Source organism: Puccinia triticina, chromosome 2A, assembly GCF_026914185.1.
Source record: "Puccinia triticina chromosome 2A, complete sequence".
NCBI lineage: Eukaryota > Fungi > Basidiomycota > Pucciniomycetes > Pucciniales > Pucciniaceae > Puccinia > Puccinia triticina.
In genome coordinates this window covers 261,850-285,222 of record NC_070559.1, presented here as the reverse complement: position 1 = coordinate 285,222, position 23,373 = coordinate 261,850, and the positions used below count along the sequence as shown (strand labels likewise).

At 50.6% G+C, this 23,373-nt stretch overlaps 6 protein-coding genes across 6 annotated transcripts; 2 read left to right on the top strand and 4 right to left on the bottom strand.

Moving 5' to 3' along the window:
* Positions 1 to 240: 240 nt before the first annotated feature.
* Positions 241 to 659, bottom strand: PtA15_2A45 (uncharacterized protein; the record flags this gene model as incomplete). The annotated part of the gene is made up of 2 exons (XM_053166483.1): positions 241 to 490; positions 565 to 659. The coding sequence occupies 2 exons, from the start codon at positions 657 to 659 to the stop codon at positions 241 to 243; spliced, it is 345 nt and encodes a 114-aa protein (XP_053017289.1).
* A 367-nt stretch (positions 660 to 1,026) lies between these two features.
* PtA15_2A44 (uncharacterized protein) lies at positions 1,027 to 2,828 on the top strand (the record flags this gene model as incomplete). The annotated part of the gene is made up of 5 exons (XM_053166472.1): positions 1,027 to 1,086; positions 1,152 to 1,400; positions 1,467 to 1,551; positions 1,652 to 1,670; positions 1,769 to 2,828. 5 exons carry the CDS (start codon positions 1,027 to 1,029, stop codon positions 2,826 to 2,828), a joined length of 1,473 nt encoding a protein of 490 aa, XP_053017288.1.
* A 6,646-nt stretch (positions 2,829 to 9,474) lies between these two features.
* Positions 9,475 to 12,106, bottom strand: PtA15_2A43 (uncharacterized protein; the record flags this gene model as incomplete). The annotated part of the gene is made up of 9 exons (XM_053166461.1): positions 9,475 to 9,565; positions 9,661 to 9,865; positions 9,937 to 10,107; positions 10,200 to 10,291; positions 10,370 to 10,413; positions 10,489 to 10,640; positions 10,722 to 10,914; positions 10,983 to 11,345; positions 11,552 to 12,106. The coding sequence occupies 9 exons, from the start codon at positions 12,104 to 12,106 to the stop codon at positions 9,475 to 9,477; spliced, it is 1,866 nt and encodes a 621-aa protein (XP_053017287.1).
* A 2,553-nt stretch (positions 12,107 to 14,659) lies between these two features.
* On the bottom strand, positions 14,660 to 17,362 carry PtA15_2A42 (uncharacterized protein; the record flags this gene model as incomplete). The annotated part of the gene is made up of 9 exons (XM_053166451.1): positions 14,660 to 14,774; positions 14,868 to 15,072; positions 15,159 to 15,329; positions 15,460 to 15,551; positions 15,636 to 15,679; positions 15,766 to 15,917; positions 16,018 to 16,210; positions 16,303 to 16,662; positions 16,877 to 17,362. 9 exons carry the CDS (start codon positions 17,360 to 17,362, stop codon positions 14,660 to 14,662), a joined length of 1,818 nt encoding a protein of 605 aa, XP_053017286.1.
* A 365-nt stretch (positions 17,363 to 17,727) lies between these two features.
* PtA15_2A41 (uncharacterized protein) lies at positions 17,728 to 18,097 on the top strand (the record flags this gene model as incomplete). The annotated part of the gene is made up of 2 exons (XM_053166440.1): positions 17,728 to 17,804; positions 17,881 to 18,097. The coding sequence occupies 2 exons, from the start codon at positions 17,728 to 17,730 to the stop codon at positions 18,095 to 18,097; spliced, it is 294 nt and encodes a 97-aa protein (XP_053017285.1).
* A 960-nt stretch (positions 18,098 to 19,057) lies between these two features.
* On the bottom strand, positions 19,058 to 23,070 carry PtA15_2A40 (uncharacterized protein; the record flags this gene model as incomplete). The annotated part of the gene is made up of 10 exons (XM_053166429.1): positions 19,058 to 19,226; positions 19,315 to 19,606; positions 19,680 to 20,096; positions 20,171 to 20,461; positions 20,571 to 20,720; positions 20,787 to 21,015; positions 21,079 to 21,686; positions 21,769 to 22,516; positions 22,574 to 22,618; positions 23,044 to 23,070. The coding sequence occupies 10 exons, from the start codon at positions 23,068 to 23,070 to the stop codon at positions 19,058 to 19,060; spliced, it is 2,976 nt and encodes a 991-aa protein (XP_053017284.1).
* Between the last annotated feature and the right edge of the window lie 303 nt (positions 23,071 to 23,373).

Sequence of the window (23,373 nt, the reverse complement as noted above, 5' to 3'; positions counted from 1 at the left end):
TCTCTAATTTCAGGATGAGGAAGCTGTTTGGATCTCCAGCCTCTTCAACTACGAGTGTGCAGTCTGTGAGAACTAGATACAGAGGGGAAACCTGGCTGCAGCTCATTAATGATATACGACCATCTTTAGATCCAGATGAACTGAAGTGCTTGAATGAGATGATAAGAGTAAATTATTTCAGTGTAGAATGGGTAGCTATAGATACCGTCGATTTCTTGAAGATAAGGAGCACTCCATTAATCAAGCACTTTTCCATGCACGCAGCCCCAGGTTGTTCTGCTCGAGGGGCCCGATCGACGGGCAGGCTGGACAAGCTGATGCCCAAGCCTTGATGCTTGCATGGTAGCTGGCCGATGTGATCGTGATGAGTTTATTTACCAAGCCCGGCGATTGCGTTTGTGCACCATAAGCGGTGTCAGTGCGTCTGAGTTTCTTGATCTCCCGATGGGCCGATGGGGGAAGCATGCCCGGTCCTAGTGGGTGGGTCGATCTGTATCGAACTGGATCAGTCCCTTGAATGAGGTGGCGGGAGAGCTGGACCCTCTCTCCAGGAGAGGCTTGCACGCGGCCAGCACCAGCCCAGGCTGTACCGGATTCGACAGGGAGGGGGCCATGTTTCCTGCTCGACAAGATGGGGAAGGCAGCTCTCCGCGGGCCATCATGGGCACGTGATGAGGAGCAGTCTTGCTTAGGCTCGGGGCGGTAGTGGATGGCAGGTGTGTCCAACGTAACAGCTGCCCGGGCTACGTGGGTGGGGTCGGTTGGGCTGGGGCTGGGGCTGGGGCTGGGGCTGGGGCGACTGGCCCAGCTCGGGCTGCTTCTGGCCTGCACCCTGCCCGCCATCCCCCCCGGCGCGACCGTTGGAAAGTGTGCATATAGCCAGCTGCTGCTGCTGCTGCTGCTGCTGCTGCTGTGTTTCTGCCCGCCCAAAACCACTCCCCCTTCCTCCCACTTCCCCCTCCTCCTGACCATCCCTCCTCCTGCCCATCTCCTCCTCCTGACCATCAACAAACCCCCTCAGAAGCGATGGATCCCACGCTGGCACGGCTCAACGTCCTCATAGTCGACGACAACCACCTCAACCTCGTAAGCGCCCCCTCCCAAACAGCCCCTCCACTCCCACACCAACACTAACACACTCTCATCCCCAGCGGGTCATGAAGCAGCTCCTTAAAACCAAGCTATCCGCCTTCCTCCACCTGGACGCCCTCCAGACCGCAGACTCCGGCCTCCAGGCACTCGAGCTCCTCCACTCCAACCACTTCGATCTGCTCTTCCTCGACATCTCCATGCCCGGCATCTCCGGCCTCGAGGTCTGCCGCAGACTCAGAAACAACCCCAGCCACCCATCCTCCAACATACACATCTGCGCCGTCACAACCGACCTGGCCGACTGGCAGGTAGGTATCATCCATCACACCCCCACCGCCAAACCACCATCTAACCCACCCATTCCCCACCCACAGGTTCAGCTCTACAAATCCCTCGGCATGCATGGCGTCATCGGCAAACCCCTCAAAAATCATGACCTCGAGTTCGCTCTCAAAGCCTGTCTGCTCCATCAAGACCAGCCCCAGCCAGCCGTCCAGCCAGCTCCTTTCTACTTTCGTCGCCACGGCGCCCCACAGCTCCTCCCCGATCTCCTCCTCAGCAGCACCCTCAAACCCCTCGCCGATCCCGAGCCCGACCCTGCCCCCTCATCCCCCATCACCTCCACCCCCGCCCCACTGCTCTCATCCTCCTCCATCGCTCTCCTGCCCATCACCAGCTCCCCGAGCACCAACGACCACCGCAAGTTCCGCCAGCAGTCCGTCGTCAGTGACACCAGCCTGGTCGCCGGCGTCCTGGTCCACGAAGAACCCGCCTCCTCGACCTTCCTGCGGATCCCCCGGCCGTGCTTCGACCAGCTCGACCTGATCGACGAGGCCCTCATCTCAGACTACCGGCCCTCCTTCGACTCCTTCGACACCTGCAGCACCTCCGGCTCCGTCATCACCTGCTCATCCCTCGGCCCCAACTCGGCCACCACCATCGAGCCCTTGAGTCCCTCGTACTGCTCCGAGCACCCGCCCTTCGAACACTCCAGCCACAAGCGATTCCCCGCCTTCCCCACCGCCCCCATCCTCACCTCTACCCACGTCCCCTCAGGCCTGCGCTCACCCCGGAGGTGGAGCTCGCCACTGTACTCTCTCGGCTCACCCTCGGCCGACTCGCTGCTTGCGCGGGAAGAGAACGACGTGTTTGCGGCCGGCTTCCAGGCCGCCCTGAACCACATGAGTTCCGACCAGGCCTGCACCCGGTGGGGCGAGGACTGTCTCTCGGCGGCCACCGCCCCTCCGACGACACACGACGAGTCGGCCTACGACGACCTGGACTCGCACGAGCACACGATCACCACGACCAACCTGGCCAGCTGGATAGCGTCGGAGGAAGAGGGGGAGAGGAAAGAGCGGGCGGCGGCGGCGGCGGAGGAGGACAACATGTACCGATGGGCCCGATTGGCCGGCCCAATCGGCTGCGACGACGCCCCCAAGCTCTCCTCAGTCACCCGCCAGCTCATCTCGCGCCGCTCCCACCCCATGCTACGCCTCGACCATCTCGACCACTCCCGCACCAGCAGCTCCGCCGAGCCCAGCCCCACCGAGCTCCGCGTCGCGCCCGACCCCGACTCGCCCTTCATGCGCAAGTCCAAGTCCGCGGCCGGCCTGCCCATCCGGCCCAGCTGGCAACTCGTCCAACTCAGCGCTATCAACTACCAGTCCATCCTCAAGTCTGGAAACCTGCTCGACGAGGTCCTCGTCGGATTAGACCTCGAAGACACCCCTTAACCCCCTCCCCCTCTCCCCTTTTTTTTTAATTATAATAAAATAAAATAAAAAAAGAATTAATTCTTCGCCGTGCTGCCTTAATGATTAATCATCCCTCCCCACATCTGTATGTCCGTACCCCCCTCCTACCCCTCTTCCCCTCGATGGAAAGCACCGTTACTTTCTCTCTTTTTCTGTTTGTCAATATCACGGACCTTGTTCGCCTGTTTCCCTCTCCACGCAACACATACACATATATACTACATATATACACGCACCTTTCCCTGTGGTCTGTTTTTAATGTACATCTATAATGTATTCCTCATCTTCCTCTTTCTCTTCCCCTCTTCTTACTCCTACATACCACGACGATGACGACAACGACAGCGATGATCATGTCCTCTCCCTCATCTCGTACATCTCATCCCTACAAAAATGTGTCATTAATGTCTGTCGCTCCACCCTCGCCGCATGTCCTTCCGTCTCTCTCTCTCTGTGTGTCTCATCTCTTTCCTCCGGCACCTGACGCATTCTGCCCCCTCCCCCCCCCCAAAAAAAAATAACATCACAGGAGTAATGTGTACTCTTGGAGCGCGCTGGCCGCATGGCTCACTTAAACACTTGTACATACACACCACATCAAGAAGAAGAAGAACAAAAATGAAACTGTTGTTGTTGTCCATCCACCTTTTCTCTTGGATCTGTTTATGTGTATATGATTGTTCCGTTTTGTTGTCAATGCATCATTTACTCCCACTACATACCAGAAAAAGTTGCACTGTGGACATGTGAGATGGTCCAGAACAAGATGGCTGTTGGAACTCCATGTGATCCTATGAGCAATGGTGTTCTTTTTGCGCAGTGACTGTGCACGGAAGCTTGATATTAGTATGCAACCTATGCCAAAGGTTCAACTGACACTGGAACATCTGCCTATCGAGCCTCCTGCGTGCCAGCTGGTGGCATCTGAGAAACCTTAAACCCCCAAGCAGAGGTATGGAAAAGTGGGTATTTTGCTTGGCCTGGCAGGTTGTTGGAATATGGCGGGGACAAATCAAGGAAGTTGCCTCCGTTCTGGGGTTTGCACCGTGCCAGATCTATAGCGGCATGGGAAACAGACACCCTGGTCTTGCCTACGTTTGAGGGGCACCAGACATCAGTGGATAGCAAGTAACAATGGATATTGCTTTGCTCTTGCTCTGGTGCTACCACAGCTAGACTACAATCGCCCCTTTGTTTCCTTGACATTCTCTAGGTTATGCCTCTATACAAGTACATATATGGTGTTACAATTTTGTCTGTGATAGTATTGTATTCAGTGAGCAAATGGACTGGGTGAGAGACTGGTAGCTATGCAGCCATGGGCTGCTTCCTAGGAGCTTATCTGTGCACAAGAATGCAAAGACTACATATGGCAATCCTCATCTCAGCATCTGCCAATCTTTGGGGATCATCATCCACTCCTTTCCCCAACTCATCCAAAGATGATCAGTTCACAATTTTGTCTGGCCATGTGGGGATGCATAGAGCATGCCTGTACTGGCGTGTGGGAAGACCCCCATGGCACTCCCTTTTTTTTGTGGGGTTTAATGAAGAGGGCAGGATGTGGATGAGCTTTGGGAATATGTACTCATTGCACATTCCATGGAGAGTTTTGGATGGTTTTGGTCAAGTAATATAAGGCCAAACATAAAAATGTGTGTTTGTGGACAGACTGTCAGTGCCACCACAAAATTAACAAAGTCCTCCTTGCTTGAGGTTTTGCCAGAGGTACTTATGACTGATCAGGAATGTTTGCATGAATTGAGAGATTCAGATAATTGACCACACTCATTGTTATATTCCTCATTACTCTATCATTTCTCAGCCCCTCCTCACAAGACCCATTTTTTCTTACTGAAATTCCTCTCACCAAAATTATCATGTATTTTATATTCCGGGCATCCAGGCTCAGCTATCTTTAACAAAAAATACAGACTTACTTTGCACACTGCAAAAAACCAAGTTTTTTTTTTTACAAATCAATATATCCAGGCCTCTGATTGTCCTTGGTGCATTTTTTGGGAGTTTTTTTAAAGATTCCTTGTATGCTGAAAACACAGTCCTTTGGGGACCTGGAATTAATGTTCCTGCATGCTCAAATTTCCAAATAATTTCTTGAATCATGATAGATATATATTCAAGTGTCAGAACGTTTTGGACACTTTGCAGGAATAAGGCTTTGGAAGACTAGGTGATTGCACCATGTACCGGTGCACTATGACAGATTTCATGCAAAATTTCCCAATTTTTCAAAGCCATATTCATGCACAAAGTGGAAAAAAAAATCTGAAACACTTGAATAAAGTGTTTGGAAATGCGCGCACTGCACAGTGAGCAAAGAATTTCTTTGCCGTGCACAAATTAAGTAAGTCTGAAAAAATGCTTTGAAAATCAGAATAAAAAACAAACTAATTGTGATGTTCATCACATCACTAAATTTCTAACTTAACACAAGTCCCCCCTGGTGGGAGCGCTCTGGCTGGCGGCGAAGCCGCCCCTCCCACAGGGAGGGACTTGCGCATTATCCCAAATTTTACGCGGGAGCAGAAAGTTCATTTGGCTGAGAGGTTTTTAAAATTTTTATAGCTCCTCCCCCAGCCTCTCCACCAATATGCCCTATCTGTACCCTATGCTAATTTTCTTTCTCTACAATTTGGTCTACTCAGATTTTTTCTATCCCAATCTGTTGACCTTTTCAAAAGATCAAAAATGCACAAGTCTTCCAAATGAGGCTCCACTTGTTTGGGACTCCAGGAGTTGTTTTTCTGGCTACAAGATAAGTGAGTGGCTCAAATTCCTTGCAAGAACAGAACCTAAAACTCTGTGTATTCAGTTTTTCTATATTGGTTGGGATTTTTAGTGTAGCAGATCCTTTCTGCTCCTGCTTAAATCAAGACATAACACATAAGCCTCTCCTGTGGAAAGCCCTCCGGGCGGGGTCCCCCGGACCCTCTGCTCGAGAGGCTTTGTTAAGCTAGACTAAATTTCATCTTGATTTCATTGAGGCACACATACTTATATCATGTTGTATCAACAAATTGACCTTGAGATGACTGCGCACGGGAAGTTATGCTCTGATCTGGTGGAAATTCCATGAAACTCAAGGAAATGGATGTTTTAGAAAAATAAAAGATGGAGGAATATGGAGGTGAGGGAGCCTGAAATTATATCAGGAGGAGGGGCAGATTCAGGTGTACCATCCACCAAAAACTTAGAAGGTTTAGCATGGTCAGAGTTGAGTTCTGGTGATTCAAAGGGAAACACCACCTAAACCAAAATATCTCTCATGTGAAAATTCCTGAACTTCACACAAGACTTCAGGGGTGAACTTGCGAAGCAAGCCTTTGTCAGGAGGGACTTACCCCTTAGCTCCCCAAACTCGCGCACCAAGAATGGATTTTGAAGGTAGTTTGTTCAATTTTTCTACAGCTCACCTACCACACCCTCCCCTATATTGTTAGCTCACTTTCATCAGAAGATGCTGCAGAAAATAGTGCAATTTTTTATATTGCCAATGATCCCCTCTATGTTCTGATGGAGAGCCAACTGTGGAAACCAAGTTGGTGAGCACAGACCCTCTCCATGCAAAATCCATATTTTGGGTGGATTTGATGTATTGATTTGGAATGGAAGGAATATCTTCAGATAGCTCAGATTCTATAGGTTGGACAGGCACAAGCCAGTCTTCAACCTCAGAAAATTTAATCTTGAGAAAATTGTGGAAGCAAGGAATTATACACATCTGAAAATTCCTTCCACCCAAATTTAGAATCTAGCCCCCGCAAAAAGGGGCAATAGGGCGCAAGTCCCTCCTGCCAAGGGCTGTCGGAGGCTTGCTTCGCGAGTCACACGCCCGCAGCAGCGAGGGACTTGGGTTAAGTTCGGAAAATTCCTGATTATCCCCCCGGCAAAGCCTCAGGAAAGAGAGGAACTTAGTTAAGTTTGGTGTCACTAGCCTGTCCACCTTGGCCTTCTCAGCGCAGGTCAGGCTGTTTGTTGTCAGGGATGCCTCAGAACCACAGTGGCTTGACTACTCATCTGTCTCTGAAAACATGTTCAACTCTGCGCCACCACTGGGTGGCAAATCACTTGTACATGGCTAGAATTTACTGTCCCTTAAGGAGCGGAAGAATTCTTGGCAGATGTGCGATACTTATTGAACTTGTGAAAAGTATGGTCCGATTGAAGTGGGTATTGAACCCACAACCTCATGTACTGTGAGAGTCGAACTCACATACTCAACATTCATGAGTGATGCTCTAACCATTGAGCTGAGTACACATTGCATGGAAATGAGTTTGAGGTGATGACACACATAATATGTGAGAGGTTGCAAACTAAGTGCATTTAACATTGGCATTGTGGTACGCTGCAACTGAGCAGACAATCTTCTCTCAATACTCCCCCTTCCTAGTTGCAGGGTTAGAAACAATGCACCTATCTTTTCCAAGTTCATTTGAATAGCAGCATAGCGCTATCTGGGCTCATAACCTATTGAACTTGTGAAAAGTATGGTCCGAGTGAAGTGGGTATTGAACCCACAACCTCATGTACTGTGAGAGTCAAACTCACATACTCAACATTCATGAGTGATGCTCTGACCATTGAGCTGAGTACACATTGCATGGAAATGAGTTTGAGGTGATGACACACATAATATGCAAGAGGTTGCAAACTAAGTGCATTTAACATTGGCATTGTGGTACGCTGCAACTGACAAGGGTGAAACCGCTGCGCTGCGCTGACATCAGCGGCACTTTTAGCGCAGCGCAGCGGTCCACCGCTGATTCTCCAGCCCAATCAGCGTTAGCGCAGCGGTCTGGCCGCTGCGCTGACGCTGATTTCAGCGTTATACCGCTGACAATTTCCGGTGATCAGCGTTAGCGCAGCGGATAAATGAGCGCTAAAGCTGACAAAAAGCGCAGCGCAGCGGAAATTGCGCTGAATTGCCGCTGACCGCTATTTCAGCTGTCAGCGCGCTGTTTCCGCTGTGCAAGCGCTGACGGCTGCCGCAGCGGAAGCGCCGCTGTCAGTGAGGCGCAACACATTTTTCCGCAGTGCAATCAATGATCACTGCGCTTATTCGAGAAACCTTTGAAGAACATGAAATTTATCTGAAATCACTTGAAGTTGAACCCAATCCACCTTTGAAACATACCAGCTCGGAGCGCCCACCCGATCCGGAGTCCAAAAGTGATGGGGACAAGTTTAATTTTTATCCGGAAAATTCCCAAGCAGTCCAACTCAACACCGAGATTGAGCGCTACACCAATGGTGATTTTCCCATAGACAAGAAGGGTTGTGTCTTAGCTTGGTGGAAGGTCAGTCTCAAACTTCCTTTTCTTTTTCCTCCTTAGTTCCTAATTGACTAATATTGATATTGAAAATGTTTGATCAATTCCTTTTGTCAAATTATTGACGCTGCTCAGAAAAATCCCAAGTTCAAAAAATATCAAGAATCTTCCGCCGCAACAACCTTGAAACCCCATAAATAGTAATCTACTTTTGATTTTTTCTTGATTATCTTTCCCCAATCTTCTCCCCTCCAAAGCCCCATAAAAAGTCACTTTTTTCATTGGTTTTTTTTAGAATGTTGTACCTAGATCAGCGGTTTTTAATCGCCGATATCAGCGGTTAACCAACTAGGATCAGTGGTTTTTAATCGCCGATATCAGCGGTTAACCAACTAGGATCAGCGGTTTTAGACCGCTGCGCAGCGCCCCACCCGCTGATTGTCAGCTCAGCGCAGTGGGCCCAAAAAACGCTGCGCTGACCACTTTTTGCGCTGTTTTCAGCGCAGCTGTTTCACCCTTGCAACTGAGCAGTCAATCTACTCTCAATACTCCCCCTTGCTAGTTGCAGGGTTAGAAACAATGCACCTATCTTTTCCAAGTTCATTTGAATAGCAGCATAGCGCTATCTGGGCTCATAACCTATTGAACTTGTGAAAAGTATGGTCCAAGTGAAGTGGGTATTGAACCCACAACCTCATGTACTGTGAGAGTCAAACTCACATACTCAACATTCATGAGTGATGCTCTGACCATTGAGCTGAGTACACATTGCATGGAAATGAGTTTGAGGTGATGACACACATAATATGTGAGAGGTTGCAAACTAAGTGCATTTAACATTGGCATTGTGGTACACTGCAACTGAGCAGACAATCTAATCTCAATAATACTGCGGGCTTTTGCTCCGCAACATCTTTGTGGATACACTTGATGAGTGTTGATCCTATAGCTGTTTGAATGATGATGATTGTCTCTGGAAGTGGCATGGCTGGAGATGAATGGTCTGTTGACAAAGGATTGAAATTATTGTCCGCAGAAAATGCAGAAATGAAAGAATTAACTAGGAACCCCTTATCATAGATAGATACATATTTGGATAATTCTGGAAAATTATGCCGATAAATTAGGAGTGATTGTAGGAACAGAATAAATAAGTAATTGTAATTGTGAAGGGATGTGTGTTGCACTTAAAAGTGTTCTTGAAAGTTGGTTGTTTATGCACGGTGATGCGATGAAGGTATCTACTGGGCGGTAAACTAATTCATGTAAAGATAAATGATCATCAAAACCTCTCAGAAAGATGTTGAGTGTATTGAGAAATCAGAAAGTGCTTAAGATCCCATTTGCTTGGCCATTGCCATGCTCCAAGGTCGAACTAGACGCTGCAACTTGCGGAAATTAGGGGTTCCCAATCCAGTTACCCTTAGGCGCGCAACAAAAGGCAGCGTGCGCGGACGAGGAATAAGTATTCAGGCAGATCGCAAGAATTATCACGAGCAGAATTTCAAAACACTTACGGGTCCCAGCCTCGGATGGCTGAAAATCCGGTGGTGTTGCATCCACTAGAGCTGCCGCTGAGGACATCATTCAATCCACGGTATCCAGTGCCATATAGCCATGGGTTGAGGTAGCCCAGCGATGGACCACCTAAAGACATGCTGTAGTCGTTGAGCAATGCGATGATGGAGGCGAACGTGGGTGCCGATGCGGATGTGCCTCCGACTGGAAATGTTTGAAATCATGAGTGCTTAATGAATGTTGAGGCGGTGCTTCGCGCGGAGAGAAGTGCTCACCGGTCAAGAATGACTGCTGCCAAGCGATAACGTATTTGGCACCCTGTGCGGAAACATCGGGGAATCCTCGACCGGTTCGGTTGTAAAGGCCCTGGTAAGTGTCGGGTCCCAGGTAGTTAAGATAGCGGTCAACTTCTCTTTTCTGCCACTTGGGTGTTGCAAAGTAGTTCGCTGAGTAAAGTTAAATGATGAAAGAGATTCCGATGAGGCTGCGCGTCAGCTCTTGCACATGTGCTGGGCTTGGAAGCTGTCAGAGCACTCACAAAAACCGCCTCCACTGTTGAACCCTCCGGGTCCGCTTTCAGAAACAGCTACTTCTGGAAAGAATTTTTCTGTAGCACCGACAGATGTGACACTAGGCATAGAAAAGATGGAGTTAGGTGAGTGCGATACATCAACAACACCACATCAGCAACCAAAATTACCGACTTACTACGGGCAAGTTGCCGGGAAGGTTGGCAGGAAGGTTTCAGTTTGCTAAGAAAAATGACACATCGTCGGGTGAGAAATCCATGTTACCTCAAAAGCTAGACCCTCAAAAATGAAACTTACGTCTCCTCCATTGGCGTAACAAAACCCAGTTTTACCAACGCCAAAGTCACCCGACGAAAAGATTACCGACACGCCGCGGGCTCCCAAAGCTGCAAAGCCTTTACACACTCGACGCGCATAGCTGAGCGGAACAGTTTGCTCGTTGTCGCCGTCTACATGGTTTGATTGTATGAAAATTTGAGTGGATCGCGAATTTCTTACACAAGGGTCAGAAGAAAAAGGGAAAGACTGACACGAAGTGCTAATGACCTTAGGGATTTGGTCCTGTGGTTGACCAAGTATGTACGTTAACCACTCAATGTACGGCTCGTTGGTATTGTAAGGGGTGGTCAAATCAGGCGTGAACGGCGGGCTGCCTCCAACAGACCAGAAGATGTTGCGCGTTGGCAAAGTAAACCCTAGAGCAGTTTGCGTGTCCAAATTTGCCTGTGCGTAAACACGACGCGTATTAATTTCAATGATGGGGCCGCGCTGTTTGGAAGAATAAAACTTGCCTCAACACCGAGCTGGCGGTCGATCTGATCCTGGTCCAAATCTTGACTGTCTCTGCCGTTGTTCACCGACACGACCTCAAATGTCCCACCCACCTGGTCCTGTCTTTGATTTTTCAAAAACATTTCGGCATCTTTGAAGTTGCCTACTTCCTCCAGGTAACCGGTGATGCCAATCATATTGGACTGAGAAGCTTGGACTTTATAGTCATCAGTCTTGTAGAGCTGTCGTAAACAGTCATTTGTTACACTTGATGGGTCGGTACATGTGTTGGGAATGTCGGGATCGAGTAACACTTTACTCTTGGCTGAAGGCAGCTCTTCGATTACTCTTACGGAGGAGCGTTGTTTTTGTAAGCGTCCAAACTACAAATCCAATCCAGCAGAAGAAAAGTGATTAATCATGTTAGCGGCGTCGCGGTTTGATGACAAGATCGCGCATACCATGGTTGTCGGCTAAAAATGGCAGCACAAGCAATACAAAATAAATGTTAGCAAGCAGGCTATAACCACATCAGACCTTTCGCCGTTAAGCGGTTCAAGAGTTGTGAAGGGAAAAAGTGAAGGCTTACTTGGATCAACTCAATGTGGGAATGGAGATTCTTCGGCAGACTGTATTGCTCAGTTCGGATCAAATGTTCACCATCGTGATGTTGATAAACAGAGTAAGTCGTGTCAAGCATGTATTCGACCTTCTTCAATGGTACTTTCTCCAAGCTGATCCAATCTTTGTGAGCGGTCCATTTCATCTGGTGGTTGGCGAATCCGTGGCCTTTGAGCCATCCTTCGACGGCTTCGATGGACTCGTCATCTGGTTGACTTAATTCTGCCAACTCCTTGTCGTTGAGATGAGGTCGGAACTTAGGATGGGCTGGATCAGACATCTGCTCCAAGAGGTCGTCAATGGAATCTTCAAAGCGCGTATTCCGCAGACCAATTTGAAGGGTGATACTGTGGTCATCCCCGGGGGCCTGACGTAACTTTCTGAAGGTGGCTGGCGCTGAATGAGTTTCAAACAACGTGCTAGGTCCTTGTTCCGACGGTGACGTCCTGACCCAGTCGACATTCGCTCCGTCTGCTCCAAGAAGCATAGCTACCAAGGTAGCCAATAGAAAAGCTCTTTGCATGATTCGAGTTCTTCAAAATGTCCCCTGGGTGATTGAACGCTTGCGCCGAAGGTAATGAATCAAGAGGGCGTCCTGATGGGTAGTTGGTCAAGAACAAATGTGTCGTTTGGGTGTTTACCTGTGAATCTGCTGACGAAGGAATGAGAGGATGGAAAAAAGGTTACAGGCCGATTGAATTACGGGTGAAATAACTTGATTTATGAGAGTCGATGGCCAACAGCGACAAATTCAAAGATTCTGATAGAAAGGGAAAAGCGACTGTGCGGGAATCTATGAAGTACGGCTACTGGGAGAAAGGGTACATTTATGAAGGTAATTTTCCTTGGTTTCGCGGTTCGAAGAAGTGGCAAATTGGCGGGTACATCGTATGAAAATTGGTGGTTAGACATATGGTTTGGCACGGCTCTCCAAGCGGGTGTTTTGCTTAAAAAAATCATGACTTCAGATACAACATGGCTAGATCTGTTTGGGTGCGTCCAGCCGGAAGGCTGGCGAATCCAGAGGTTCAGATCACATTTAGTTCTACTTCCATCATGAATGTCTACGACATATTGGGTGTGGACCGACTTGGCAGGCGATGCGCCATGCCCAAGAGCTCGAGTAATACCAAGGAGGTGTTCGCTTCGGTCTATAGCCTCACTATTGTTTCTATTTGTGACAAGAAGTAGAAGATTGTAGTCACGAGGAGAATGCTCACAACGAGCGCATTTCCTCTTGCCTGCCCAAGGCGTTTTCACAAAGAGTCCTGACTAGGAATACGCTGGGCGATCGTGGTAATGGTCGATTAAACTGAGGTCAAGCTCCATGCTGCTGCTGCCGAAGTCGGAAATGCTTGGTGTGTTACCGCCAGCTACGCACTGCTCAGACCACCTGATAGCTGAATCGCAACCCAGCCCTGCTATGAGACCGAGCCTCCGAGGTTTCCCTTGGGGCGCTTGCTTGAGTCTATCCGTAGATTCACCTGGGACAGGTAAGCTGTACTAGAGTTTAGTGGTATTTGAAACGATACCTGCAGTAGAATCTGGTCGACACTTTAACCTTGAGCTGGCGGCTGAACCCTGAAGTACCAAGCCAAAGTTCTTGTGTAGGCATGAAACCTCCGATGGGCGATGTGCAGTTTTGGTGTACATTATGTAAATTTCTCGCAGGAGAAGGCGCTGCTGATACATGGCAGCTTCGGGGCGGCAATGTTCGATTCGGTCGACCGTCGAATGATCCACAGTTCCACTTTTATGCTCGCTTCTGAATTTTGATTGCTGATGCATAAATTCGTAGACAACCATTGGTCAGCATTGGTCGGGACCTGCTTACAAACTCCCAGCGAAACTCGTTTTCTGATTTTGTGCAGGCATCGGCGGCGCGGCGCTCACCTCAGGTCTCCAAAAAGGCCTGCACAGGCGGCCTTGAAAGGCAGGCATACCCTGGTTGGTATAACCGTGTAAATGTGGGGGATGCAACATCCCAAAAACTCTTCATCCCGGATATTTGAGAGATTACCAGTGCTGCGGCAAGTGCTGGACATGCATGTAACACCCGTGTAACTATTGTGACATTGTCACATAGCCTACTCGGCTGCGGCTAAACTTGGAGGTGAAGGTACTTCCTCTTGTGCTCTGGGATGCCGGTGAAGAGAAAACAAGAGAGAGTGAGGAAAAGAGGAGTTCACCGGCACCCATGGGACTCGGAAGGAGTCTTTTAGAGATATTGAGAAACAAGATATAAACATAAGCTAAATACCTATGCTAGTAGTGAAATATAATCCTATTATCTATACATACCACATTTCCCCTCCGACTGCCACTGGGCACCGGAGTAAAATCAACTGCTTATAATACAACAGCAGCAACACCACGGATACCCCAAACAGGGTATGGACCTGCCAGTGTAAGTTGAACCTTTTTCAAAAGGCTGGTCCAACCAAGCTATAATGCACAGTGACACGGTGTTGAGTTTACTGGATGATTTCCCGTCGAGATCTGCGGGTCTCCCCGAAGTGATCCAGAGCCTAAAAAGCCATATTTCCCTGAGAAAATCTAGACCAGCATCTGCGGGTGTCCCAGACTGCACGGGAATTCCTCCACTGTTGCATGCTGCAGTGCAACACCCAGACAAACACATGCACAGTCACTGTGGAAGCTGCAAAGTGACCGCAGATGTACCAACAAACTAGTCTGGTTGTCGCACACTGTTTGCAACACTTAACCCCTCACCGTGTGACTGTATATTGGACAGTGGGTGTGTATATGCCACTATCATGCAATTGGGTGGGTTTACTAGCCTAGTAGCAGTTTGTGCTGGATTATTTCATCTGCCAACATGTGGTAGTCAAGTGGCTTTTTCACGTAGTGTGGGACTATTTGGCAAGCTTGTGATCACCTAGAAAGCATGTTACACATTTGGTGAACTGAGGATGAAAGGATTGCCAATTGGATTTCAGCAGCTCTATGTGCTGAGAGACGGGCCTTATTATTCAATAGTTAGGTGGCTAGGCTAATACATCACATGAAATGAAGAATAAGAATGTGGAACAAAATTGGTTCCAGTGAAGTTGATTTAGATAGCTTTGATCTTTGCGCGAAAAGCCTTTGCACCTTGTGCCATAGCCAAGCTCCAAGGTCTAATGAGTTCTTGCAGCTTTTGGAAATCAGGGGTTCCTAGGCCGGTTACCCTAAATTGATGGAACGCACATGAATTAGGTGTTGAGTGCGCAGTCTTCGGTGACAGAAGGAACAAAGGAATAGTTGTTTGTATATATGCTCACGGATCCCAACCTTCGGCGGCTCTGAACCCAGTGGTATTGCATCCCCGGGCGTTTCCGAGAGTGATGTCGTTCAGGCCCCGGTAGCCGGAAGCATACAGCCATGGGTTCAGATAACCCAGTGAAGGGCCACCCAACGAAAGGCTGTAGTCATTCAGCAGTGCAATTATCGATGCGAACGTCGGCGAGGAAGCTGAGGTGCCATCGACTGGCGGTAAGCAATTTCGAAGACTCGTTTTCAGCTGTCCCCCCACCACTTCTATGCTCATGTCCAAGAAGGAGAACGTGACTCACCACTCAGGAAGGTTTGTCGCCAAGCTATGGCGTACCTGCTGCCTTGAGCAGATACGTCCGGGTAAGCTCTTCCAGCTGGATTGTAAAAGCCTTTGAATTCGTCAGGCCCGAGGAATTGGAGGTAACGATCTACCGCATTTCGCTGCCATTCGGGCCTTTGAAAGTAGTTGGCTTCGACGGTTATTTTAATCGTAAGTGGGTATCCCGCAATTTATTGACGGTTAAATGAAAATGGTTAGATGCGAGAAAACAGTCTCAAACTTCTTAAAGAAAACGAGGAGAAGAGTAGTCAGGTGCTCACAAAATCCACCCCCGCTGGCGAAACCAGCCAGTCCGAACTTGGATGCCGCTACTTCTGGGTAGAAGTTTTCAGTTCCACCAACTGTTGTTACGCTGAATTGATAAATCAGGGAAGCGCAGGAAACCTGAATTTCTTGAGTCTTGTGGAACCATCGCATTCAGAAGGCTGTGACTTACTAGGGGCAACTTGCGGGGAAATCTGGCAAGAAGGCCTTCTTTCGCTAGCAAGCAGAAAACGAAAAAAAGATCAGCTTTCCAAGGTATCCCAGACGGTGAAAAATCTGGTGGCCGAGATTACAAAACTCACGTGGCCGTCATTGGTATAACACGTACCGCTTTCACCGACTCCATAGTCGCCCGATGAGAAGATTAATGAAACTCCACGAGCACTAAGCGCCGCGAAACCGTAACAAACTCGGCGCGCGTAGCTGAAGGGGACAGACTGCTCCTCGTCACCGTCTAGTAGTTTTGATCATCGGCAGAAAATTTCTTAGCTCAGGAAGTTGTGTTATGCATTCCCTTTTCTATCGCCCGGGTGTGGAGAAAAAGAGTGCCTCACAAGATGAGCTGATAACCTTGGGTATTTTTTCTATAGGCTGCGCGAGCATGTACTGCAGCCATTCAAGGAACGGTTCATTATTGTTTTCAGGAGTCGCCAAATCCGCGATGAAAGGCGGCCTTCCTCCAACCGAGTAAAAGACGTTCCTCGTTGGCAGAGTTAGTCCCAGGGCAGTTTGGGTGTCCAGATTGGCCTATATTCAAGGGGGGGGGGGGGGGGTCCAAGGATCAATCTCGCTGGAGCATGGCGCTCGTGATTCCCTCCAGAATGCACCCAAGAACTCACTTCTACACCCAGTTGCTTATCAATCTGTTGTTGATTCAAGTCCTGTGGATTACTTCCGCCATTAACGAGGACAACATCAAACGTCCCTCCGACCTGGTCAGCTCTTTGTGTCCTCAAGAACAACTGAGCGTCCTCGAAGTTTGCACTCTCGCCGAGGTAGCCGGTGGTAGCAATCATATTCCTTTCCGGGACCTGTACTTGATAGTTTTCGGTTTTATAGAGTCGGCGCAAACAACCGTTCGTCACAAGTATTGGACCTAGGCATATGTCTGGTATATTATCCAGAAACCTCTTGTTATTTACTTCTGAGACTTGCGATATCTTGCTCACTCTTGATCGTTGCTTGTGCAAACTACCGAACTGGATATTTATTTCAATTAATCCAGACAAGCAGACGCATGTTTCCGCACTTGTGGGTTGAGTGTTGCTCCACTTTTGAAGTTCATGAACTTGAGAAACTCACCATTGTTGTGGGCTTCAAGGTTAAGAGAGCACGAGAGCAAGGAAACAAGGACAAACATGAAAATGGATCACAACAAATGAGGGGATGGCAAGCCCAGGGATGGGTGCTCACCTGCACTAAATCAATGTGGCGATGAAGATTCTTTGGCAAACTGTATTTCTCAGTTCGAATAATACGTTCACTGTCTTGATCTTGATAAACGGAGTAAGTCGTATTAAGCATGTGCTCAACCTTCCTCAATGAGACTCTCTCCAAACTAATCCAATCTTTGCGCGCTGTCCATTTCATCTGGTCATTTCGAAACCCGTGACTTTCCAGCCAACCAACGACGGCTGCCACGGACTGGCTATCTGGCTCAACCAGCTCGGCAAACTCGTCGTCGTCCAGATGTGGGCGGAAGTCAGGATGGCTCGGATCTGACATCCGCTCCAAGAGCCCATCGATCGAATCTTCGAATCGGGTGTTCCTGAGGCCGATTTGAAGCGTGATCCTGTGGCCGTCCCGCGGCGGCTCCCTGAGTTTTTGGAAACGCGCCGGCGCTCGATGGGCCTCAAACAGCACACTGGACTGGGGCGCTGCTTGGGCGGCATCCTCCATACGAAGTGTGGCTCCGCCTGCGGACGAAATCGACGCTATCAATCCCAATACTCCCAACTTCATGATTCCCAGATTTCTCCGGAATACGCTAATCTTCGAAATTAATGAACACTGGGCCTTGGAGGGGGATTGAATTGTGTGACGGGCACGAGTAAGTCAAATCGGATGGAACGAGCAGTGACTCCGATTTACTGGGCGGCGAGACAAGCGTTTATGGAGGAAGGTAAGTGAGAACTTGGGGTCGGTTCAACAGACAGAGCTTTCGAGAGAGACACTCAGATCAGTAAGGAGGTACATTGATTACCCTCGTAAAGGATACCTACGCAAGCACCAAGCCGTAGAATAATGATGCGGGTTGGAACCAAATGGGCGCGTCTGCGGCCAGGGGAGACGCCCTATCCGATTCGCCGACGAAGCCCACCAAGGCGCCCGGGACGACAGCGTATGAACTGATGGATAGTCCGCCTGCAGATGGATGTCTTGCTGCCTGATAGATGCCATATGGTTGGTGTGATCAGTCCTTGGTCTCGCCAATCTCGCCCTCTGTCCACGCCGGCGGCTTGCCTCCTTGACCAAGCTGCATCCTCTAGTCCAAGCATAGAGTTGTCGGATGATGGACGCAGACACACCCTCGCCTCCCTTCTACTTTCTGTCTATCCCGGGCTGAACTTGCAACCAGCCACGCTTGGTCCTGAACACAACTCCACACCCCCGGATGGTCGACTCACGCCCTGACTCGAACTTAACTAAGTCCCTCTCTCGCCTGAGGCTTTGCCGGAGGGACTTATGACTTATTAGGATTCTTTGCGTGAGAGAAAGGAAATTCCACAAAACTCGAGGAAATGTATGTTTAAGAAAAATAAAATAGGGATGAAGATGATGACAATGGGGTCTGAAATTATATCAGAAGGAGGGGGAGATGGAGGCGTACCATCCACCAAAAGCTTAGAAGGTTTGGAATAATCAGAGTGGAGATTTGGGGGTTCAAACAAAAACACCACCAAAACAAAAATTTATCTCATGCGAAGAATCCTGATAAGTCATAAGTCCCTCCGGCAAAGCCTCAGGCGAGAGAGGGACTTGGTTAAGTTCAGCCCTGACTAATGATTCGGGATTTACTTTCGCAAAGGCGCCTCTCTCGCGTCCTTCCTTCCTGCACATTCGTATGCATCCGGAGATACTTGGCGGCACAGGATGGGGATGGAGGTCTGCGCGCGCCTGTCGAATACTCCGCGCAGCCGCACTGCAAACCTGCCGCGTGCACCGATCATCGGCCCCCAAAACATGTTCGTGAGCCGTCGTTGGAAGCACCGTCTTCTTTTCGAACCACATCTATTCGGCGAATTTGTACAAAAAAAAGCAAAGAAAGGGTTTCTATTGTATGTATGTATGTATATTAAACATTTTTTCGTGGGGCGTGACATTGTGTTGGTTTTGACAACAGTGGAAGAAGGCTGGACAAGAGAGACAAGAGAGATGCAAGGGTGTGTGTGTTGTGTGGGTCGGATGTGTGTGGTAGAAACATAATCGTAAAGAGAGAGATACGAAGCAAAGAGAATGATTGGACAAGACAACAAAAAAATGGAAAAGAACAGGTAGACAGCATGAAGAAGAGAAAAGCAAGGAATGATTGGTGATCTGGGCGGGGAAAGGAAAGCGCCTGCGTTTAAGGTTTTGGTAAGCAGGATGAATATTCTACCACGCGGCACGCCACAAAGATCCGGGGTCGATGAAGCTCGCGGCATTGCCGCCGCCGGCGGCGGCGGCCTGGTGGTCGTCCTGTTGGTAACTAGCTTTCGAGGAGCTCCCGGCACCGGAAAGATCGTTCTGGATCTGCTTATGGACGAAGCAGAGATAATCGACACTACACAGCGTGTCCATCCCCAAAGAAAACCTCGATCAGCGGAGGAGCGAGCGAAGAAGACGAGAGGGGAGAGAGGGAGAGGACGTACTAAGACATGGCGTCGTTATTCTGGTCCTCGACCAACAGATTAGCGAACTCGAACTCGGTCGAGTCGAGCGATTGGCGAGAGACGAGGAGTGGGAGGGCCCGGTCTCCCCTTCGGAGGTCGAAGGTCTTGAGGAGCCGACGGACCTTGATGGAGAGCGGGGCAGGGCGCTTGGGCAGCCGGGCCGCGAACAGCTTCGGGTCCAGTGCCTCCAGAGACGTCACTCCGAAGAGGTCCGATAACACTTCCGTCGATACCCCTGAGCCGATCCACATGATCATCATGTCTCCGTTCTCTGCACAGACCATCATCATCGATCCAGTCAGTATCTCTCTCTTGTGTACTGGGCTCACGGAGGTATAACTTACCGATCAGATAGACCCCGTCGGCTTCCATCCGCAAGTAACTCGCGCGCATCAAGGGAGGGAGGATGAACTTGTGGTTGTGGGGGTTGAACTGACAAGCCTCCGGGACGTCGTTGAGGGAGTGGATGGGGACCATTCGGGGGTAGAGCATGAGGATGGTCTGTGCGACGCCGAGCGACTTGAGGTAGCGCATGTAATGCGTCCGGACGTCCGAGGACACATTGCCGCCCTTCACCGCCTTCGTCTTCATCAGCCCCAGTGCATATAGCGGGAACAGCTTGTACGACTCCGGCAGGATGAGCTGGCCCGGTGAGGTCGACGAGGCACAGTGCTTGCGATAGGCCAGGAGGATCTTCACACAGCTCTCCGTCAACGTCGCCCGGACATCGCGTAATGGGACTTGCACGATCTGCGCAATATCTGTCCACCCCCACCATCTCCATGTCAGAACAGCACCACTAAATCAAGACTAATAAGCAATGTAAGACGCGCACATTGTTTTGTCAACAGGGCCATCGTCGCGTCCATATCGGCGGACCGGAAGATGTTCCCGATGACCCTGGTGACGGGCAGGGTCAAGTTATGGCACCTGACCCTGCGTTCTCCGGCGGCCGAGGTGTAGAGAAGGGCGCATTGGAGCTGGGCCTCCACCGAGCCGTTGTCCTCCAATTTGCCCTCGATCTTCAGCAACGCCGCGATCGCCTTGTCCGCATCGAGGTTCCCAAACTCCAGGTCGGTGACATTGCGTTGCAGGAACGAGCCGAAATGCTCGGAGATTCGCAGCCCTTTGATAAACCAACATCTGTGTCAGTCCTTTTATTCGGCTGAGTAGTAGTAGTAGTAGCAGCAGTGGTGGTGGCGGGGAGTAAGCAGAGAAATGATGTGTGTGTGTACCGTTGGAGCACCGGATCCGCATTGTCACACTCGCCGCTGTCTCCCTCGTCAGCACCCTACGCAGCTCGGAATGGACCTTGAAGCAATCGCGCTGGGGGTTGAATCTTGGGTGAAAGAAGACTTCGCCGCCGGTGATGCCGGACAAGACACCTACGCGAGAAGAAGAAGCCGGTCAGATTTTGCTCCAACCTGCATTAAGAAGGAGAGATGATTGACTGATTGTGGCGACATCGATGTATTGGGACGGGAACAGAAACATGTTGATCCCGATCCCGGCCAACGAGCACTCTTCTGCGACTTGGCGGTACCACGGATCGGCGGGATTGAACAGCGTGCTCTCCTTCTCGGTGTTATACAGCTTGGTATCTTCTCTCTGTTTCAAGCCGCCCGGTCCGATCGTCGGCAATGAGGTGAGGAAGATGTTCACTTGACCACCCAGTCGTTTCTGTATAGAAGATAGAACCCCCAGTCAGTTAGTCAATAAACCAAGCTTGGGGCAATGACTTACCAAGCTTGAGAAGGCAGCTTGGACCGGGCCGCCGAGGGCGGATTCCATGATGTTATTCTCGGCAAACATGGATGGGAGGCTGTCGAGCAGATTGTGGATCATAGCCGGGGATTCTGCGGGGTCGACGTAGAGGGCGTCCTCGCCGATCGGCACGAACATGTCGTCGAGGTCGGGGACGACGAGCATCTGGGCCTGGTCGAGGCCAGCTTTGAGGTTGTAGAAGTGGACGGTGCGGTCGAAGGTGATGAAGCCCACGTGGGCGCCGGTGGGGAAGGTGCGGGTGGGCTTCAAGCTCTCCTGGGGGAAGTCTAGGTCGTCGTCTACCTTGAGTTGGTCTTGCGGGTCTTGGTTGAAGATGATGGACTTGATCGACTTGGTGATCTGCTCGAGCATGCCGCTCTTGCTGGCCGACCAGCTGACGTCGATGGCGAACAGGTATTTCATCGGTTGTGGGGGTCTGGCGGTCAGCTTGGAGTCGGAGGAGTCCGACTGGACCCAGTAGTCCTGGTTGACGATGAAGTCGACCGATCCCCTGCATAGCTCCGGACGCTGGTAATGGTCCACCCTCCGCCCGGACATGTCGAGATGGCAAAAGTAGGCCGAAGGTACTATAAAGATGATACGGGATCAGCGCTGAGGGGTTTTCTTTTTTTTTTTTTTTTTTTATACATGTGTATGGTGAGGACTGACCATCGCTTGGTTTGCCACACAGGTTGCATCTGAAGCGGTTTCCGCCGTCGATGAATGTACACCACGGGTTGATGTACCCGCGACAGCTGCTACAGCGTGGGGGGCCGGTTGGGTCCTGGCTGAAGTCGGCGACGGGCACGCAGTCGCCCTCGCCCTGAGCGAGTTCGGCGAGGGGCTGGATGACCAAGCCCAGGGGGAGTTCGGCGGCCTGGGCGATGTCGTCGGATGCGGGCAGACAGTAGGTGGTTGCGCGGATGAATCTGGGGGAGCAGTTCCCCTGGTCGATGGCCACGTAGTCGGTCAGACTGAGCGGGATCTGTGGGGGGGGTGGGGGAGGGTTGTTGGGGGCGAAGGAGGGTGCGGGGTAGAGGGTGTGGGCGGTGCGGAAGGGTTCCTGGGCGAAGATCTCGGCGTCCTGCTCGTGGACGATGACGGGCGAGGGGATCTGGTTGGGGTCGATCCGGTTGCGGGGGCCGGCGGAGCGGGGCTGGCTGGGCTGGGGGAAGAGCGGGGGGTTCTGCTGCTGGTGCTGCTGCTGGTCGAGCGGAGGGCCTGGGGGGACGACGGGCATGGGCTGGTGCTGGTAGCGCTGGAGGTGCTCGGGACGGTCGGGGCGGTGGCGGAAGGTGGTGTTCAGCTCTGGGCGGGGCGGCATGGGCGAGTTGAGTCCGGTGGCGGGTGGGGGCTGTGTTTCCTGGTGGAATGCCCTGGCGGGTCGCTTGGTCTTTGCGGGTGTTCCGTCTGTTTGCTATGGGCGAGTGCAGTCAGCGTCTTGCTGCTGTTGGGCTGGGATCTCTGTGCTTACGCTGAGGCTGATGTTTGCGAGGCCATGGGCGAGGGGCTGTTCATGCTGTTGGTATTGCTGCTGCTGCTGCTGTTGATGCTGCTGATGTTGTTGCTGTTGTTGATAGTGTTGGTTTGGGTGTGGATAGTGTGGTGGTTGCTGGTTGGCCATGCTGGGGGAGGGTGGCTGGGTGTGGCTTGTGCTGAGGCTGGGCCGAAGACGGAGTATTTCAGAAGTCGATCGGATTACCTAAGCAGCCGCCACCGCGCACCCCCCGCGCACCAGCGCACCAGCCAGATCATCAGCTTCCCGGAAACTGCTGATAGAGAAGCACTTCTAACACTCGAAGATCACCTGTTATGAGCACAATCCTCAAACAGCCCTCACAGCCCTCTCCGCCCGCATCAAGACAGGGCCACCCCCTCCAGTCACCCTGACTCACCCTCTTGCCACCCGAGCAGTCGCCGTCCTCGCACAACAAATCTACTTACGTTGCTTTTTTTGGGAGCTCTATGCATCCTTTCTGGGGAGGCTCGCAGCTCTCAACGCCAAGCTACCTCGCAAGCCCAACATTGGATGAGATGAACAGAAAACGCCATCAAGCAAATCGACGTGAAAAACCTTCCGACGCCCCGAACCTTGCCCAGGAAACGGCAAAGAAAAAGCGTAGATCCATTTGGCTCCTGTCTCCTTTACCCTTGATCCGGGGATCTGGCCTTCAGAGATTCATTCGGTAGTCATCCGGAACTCTTGGGTAGACAAACCGATCAAACCATCAATTCAACAGGCACTTCCCAGCCGACGTTTGAGAAACCAAGCTT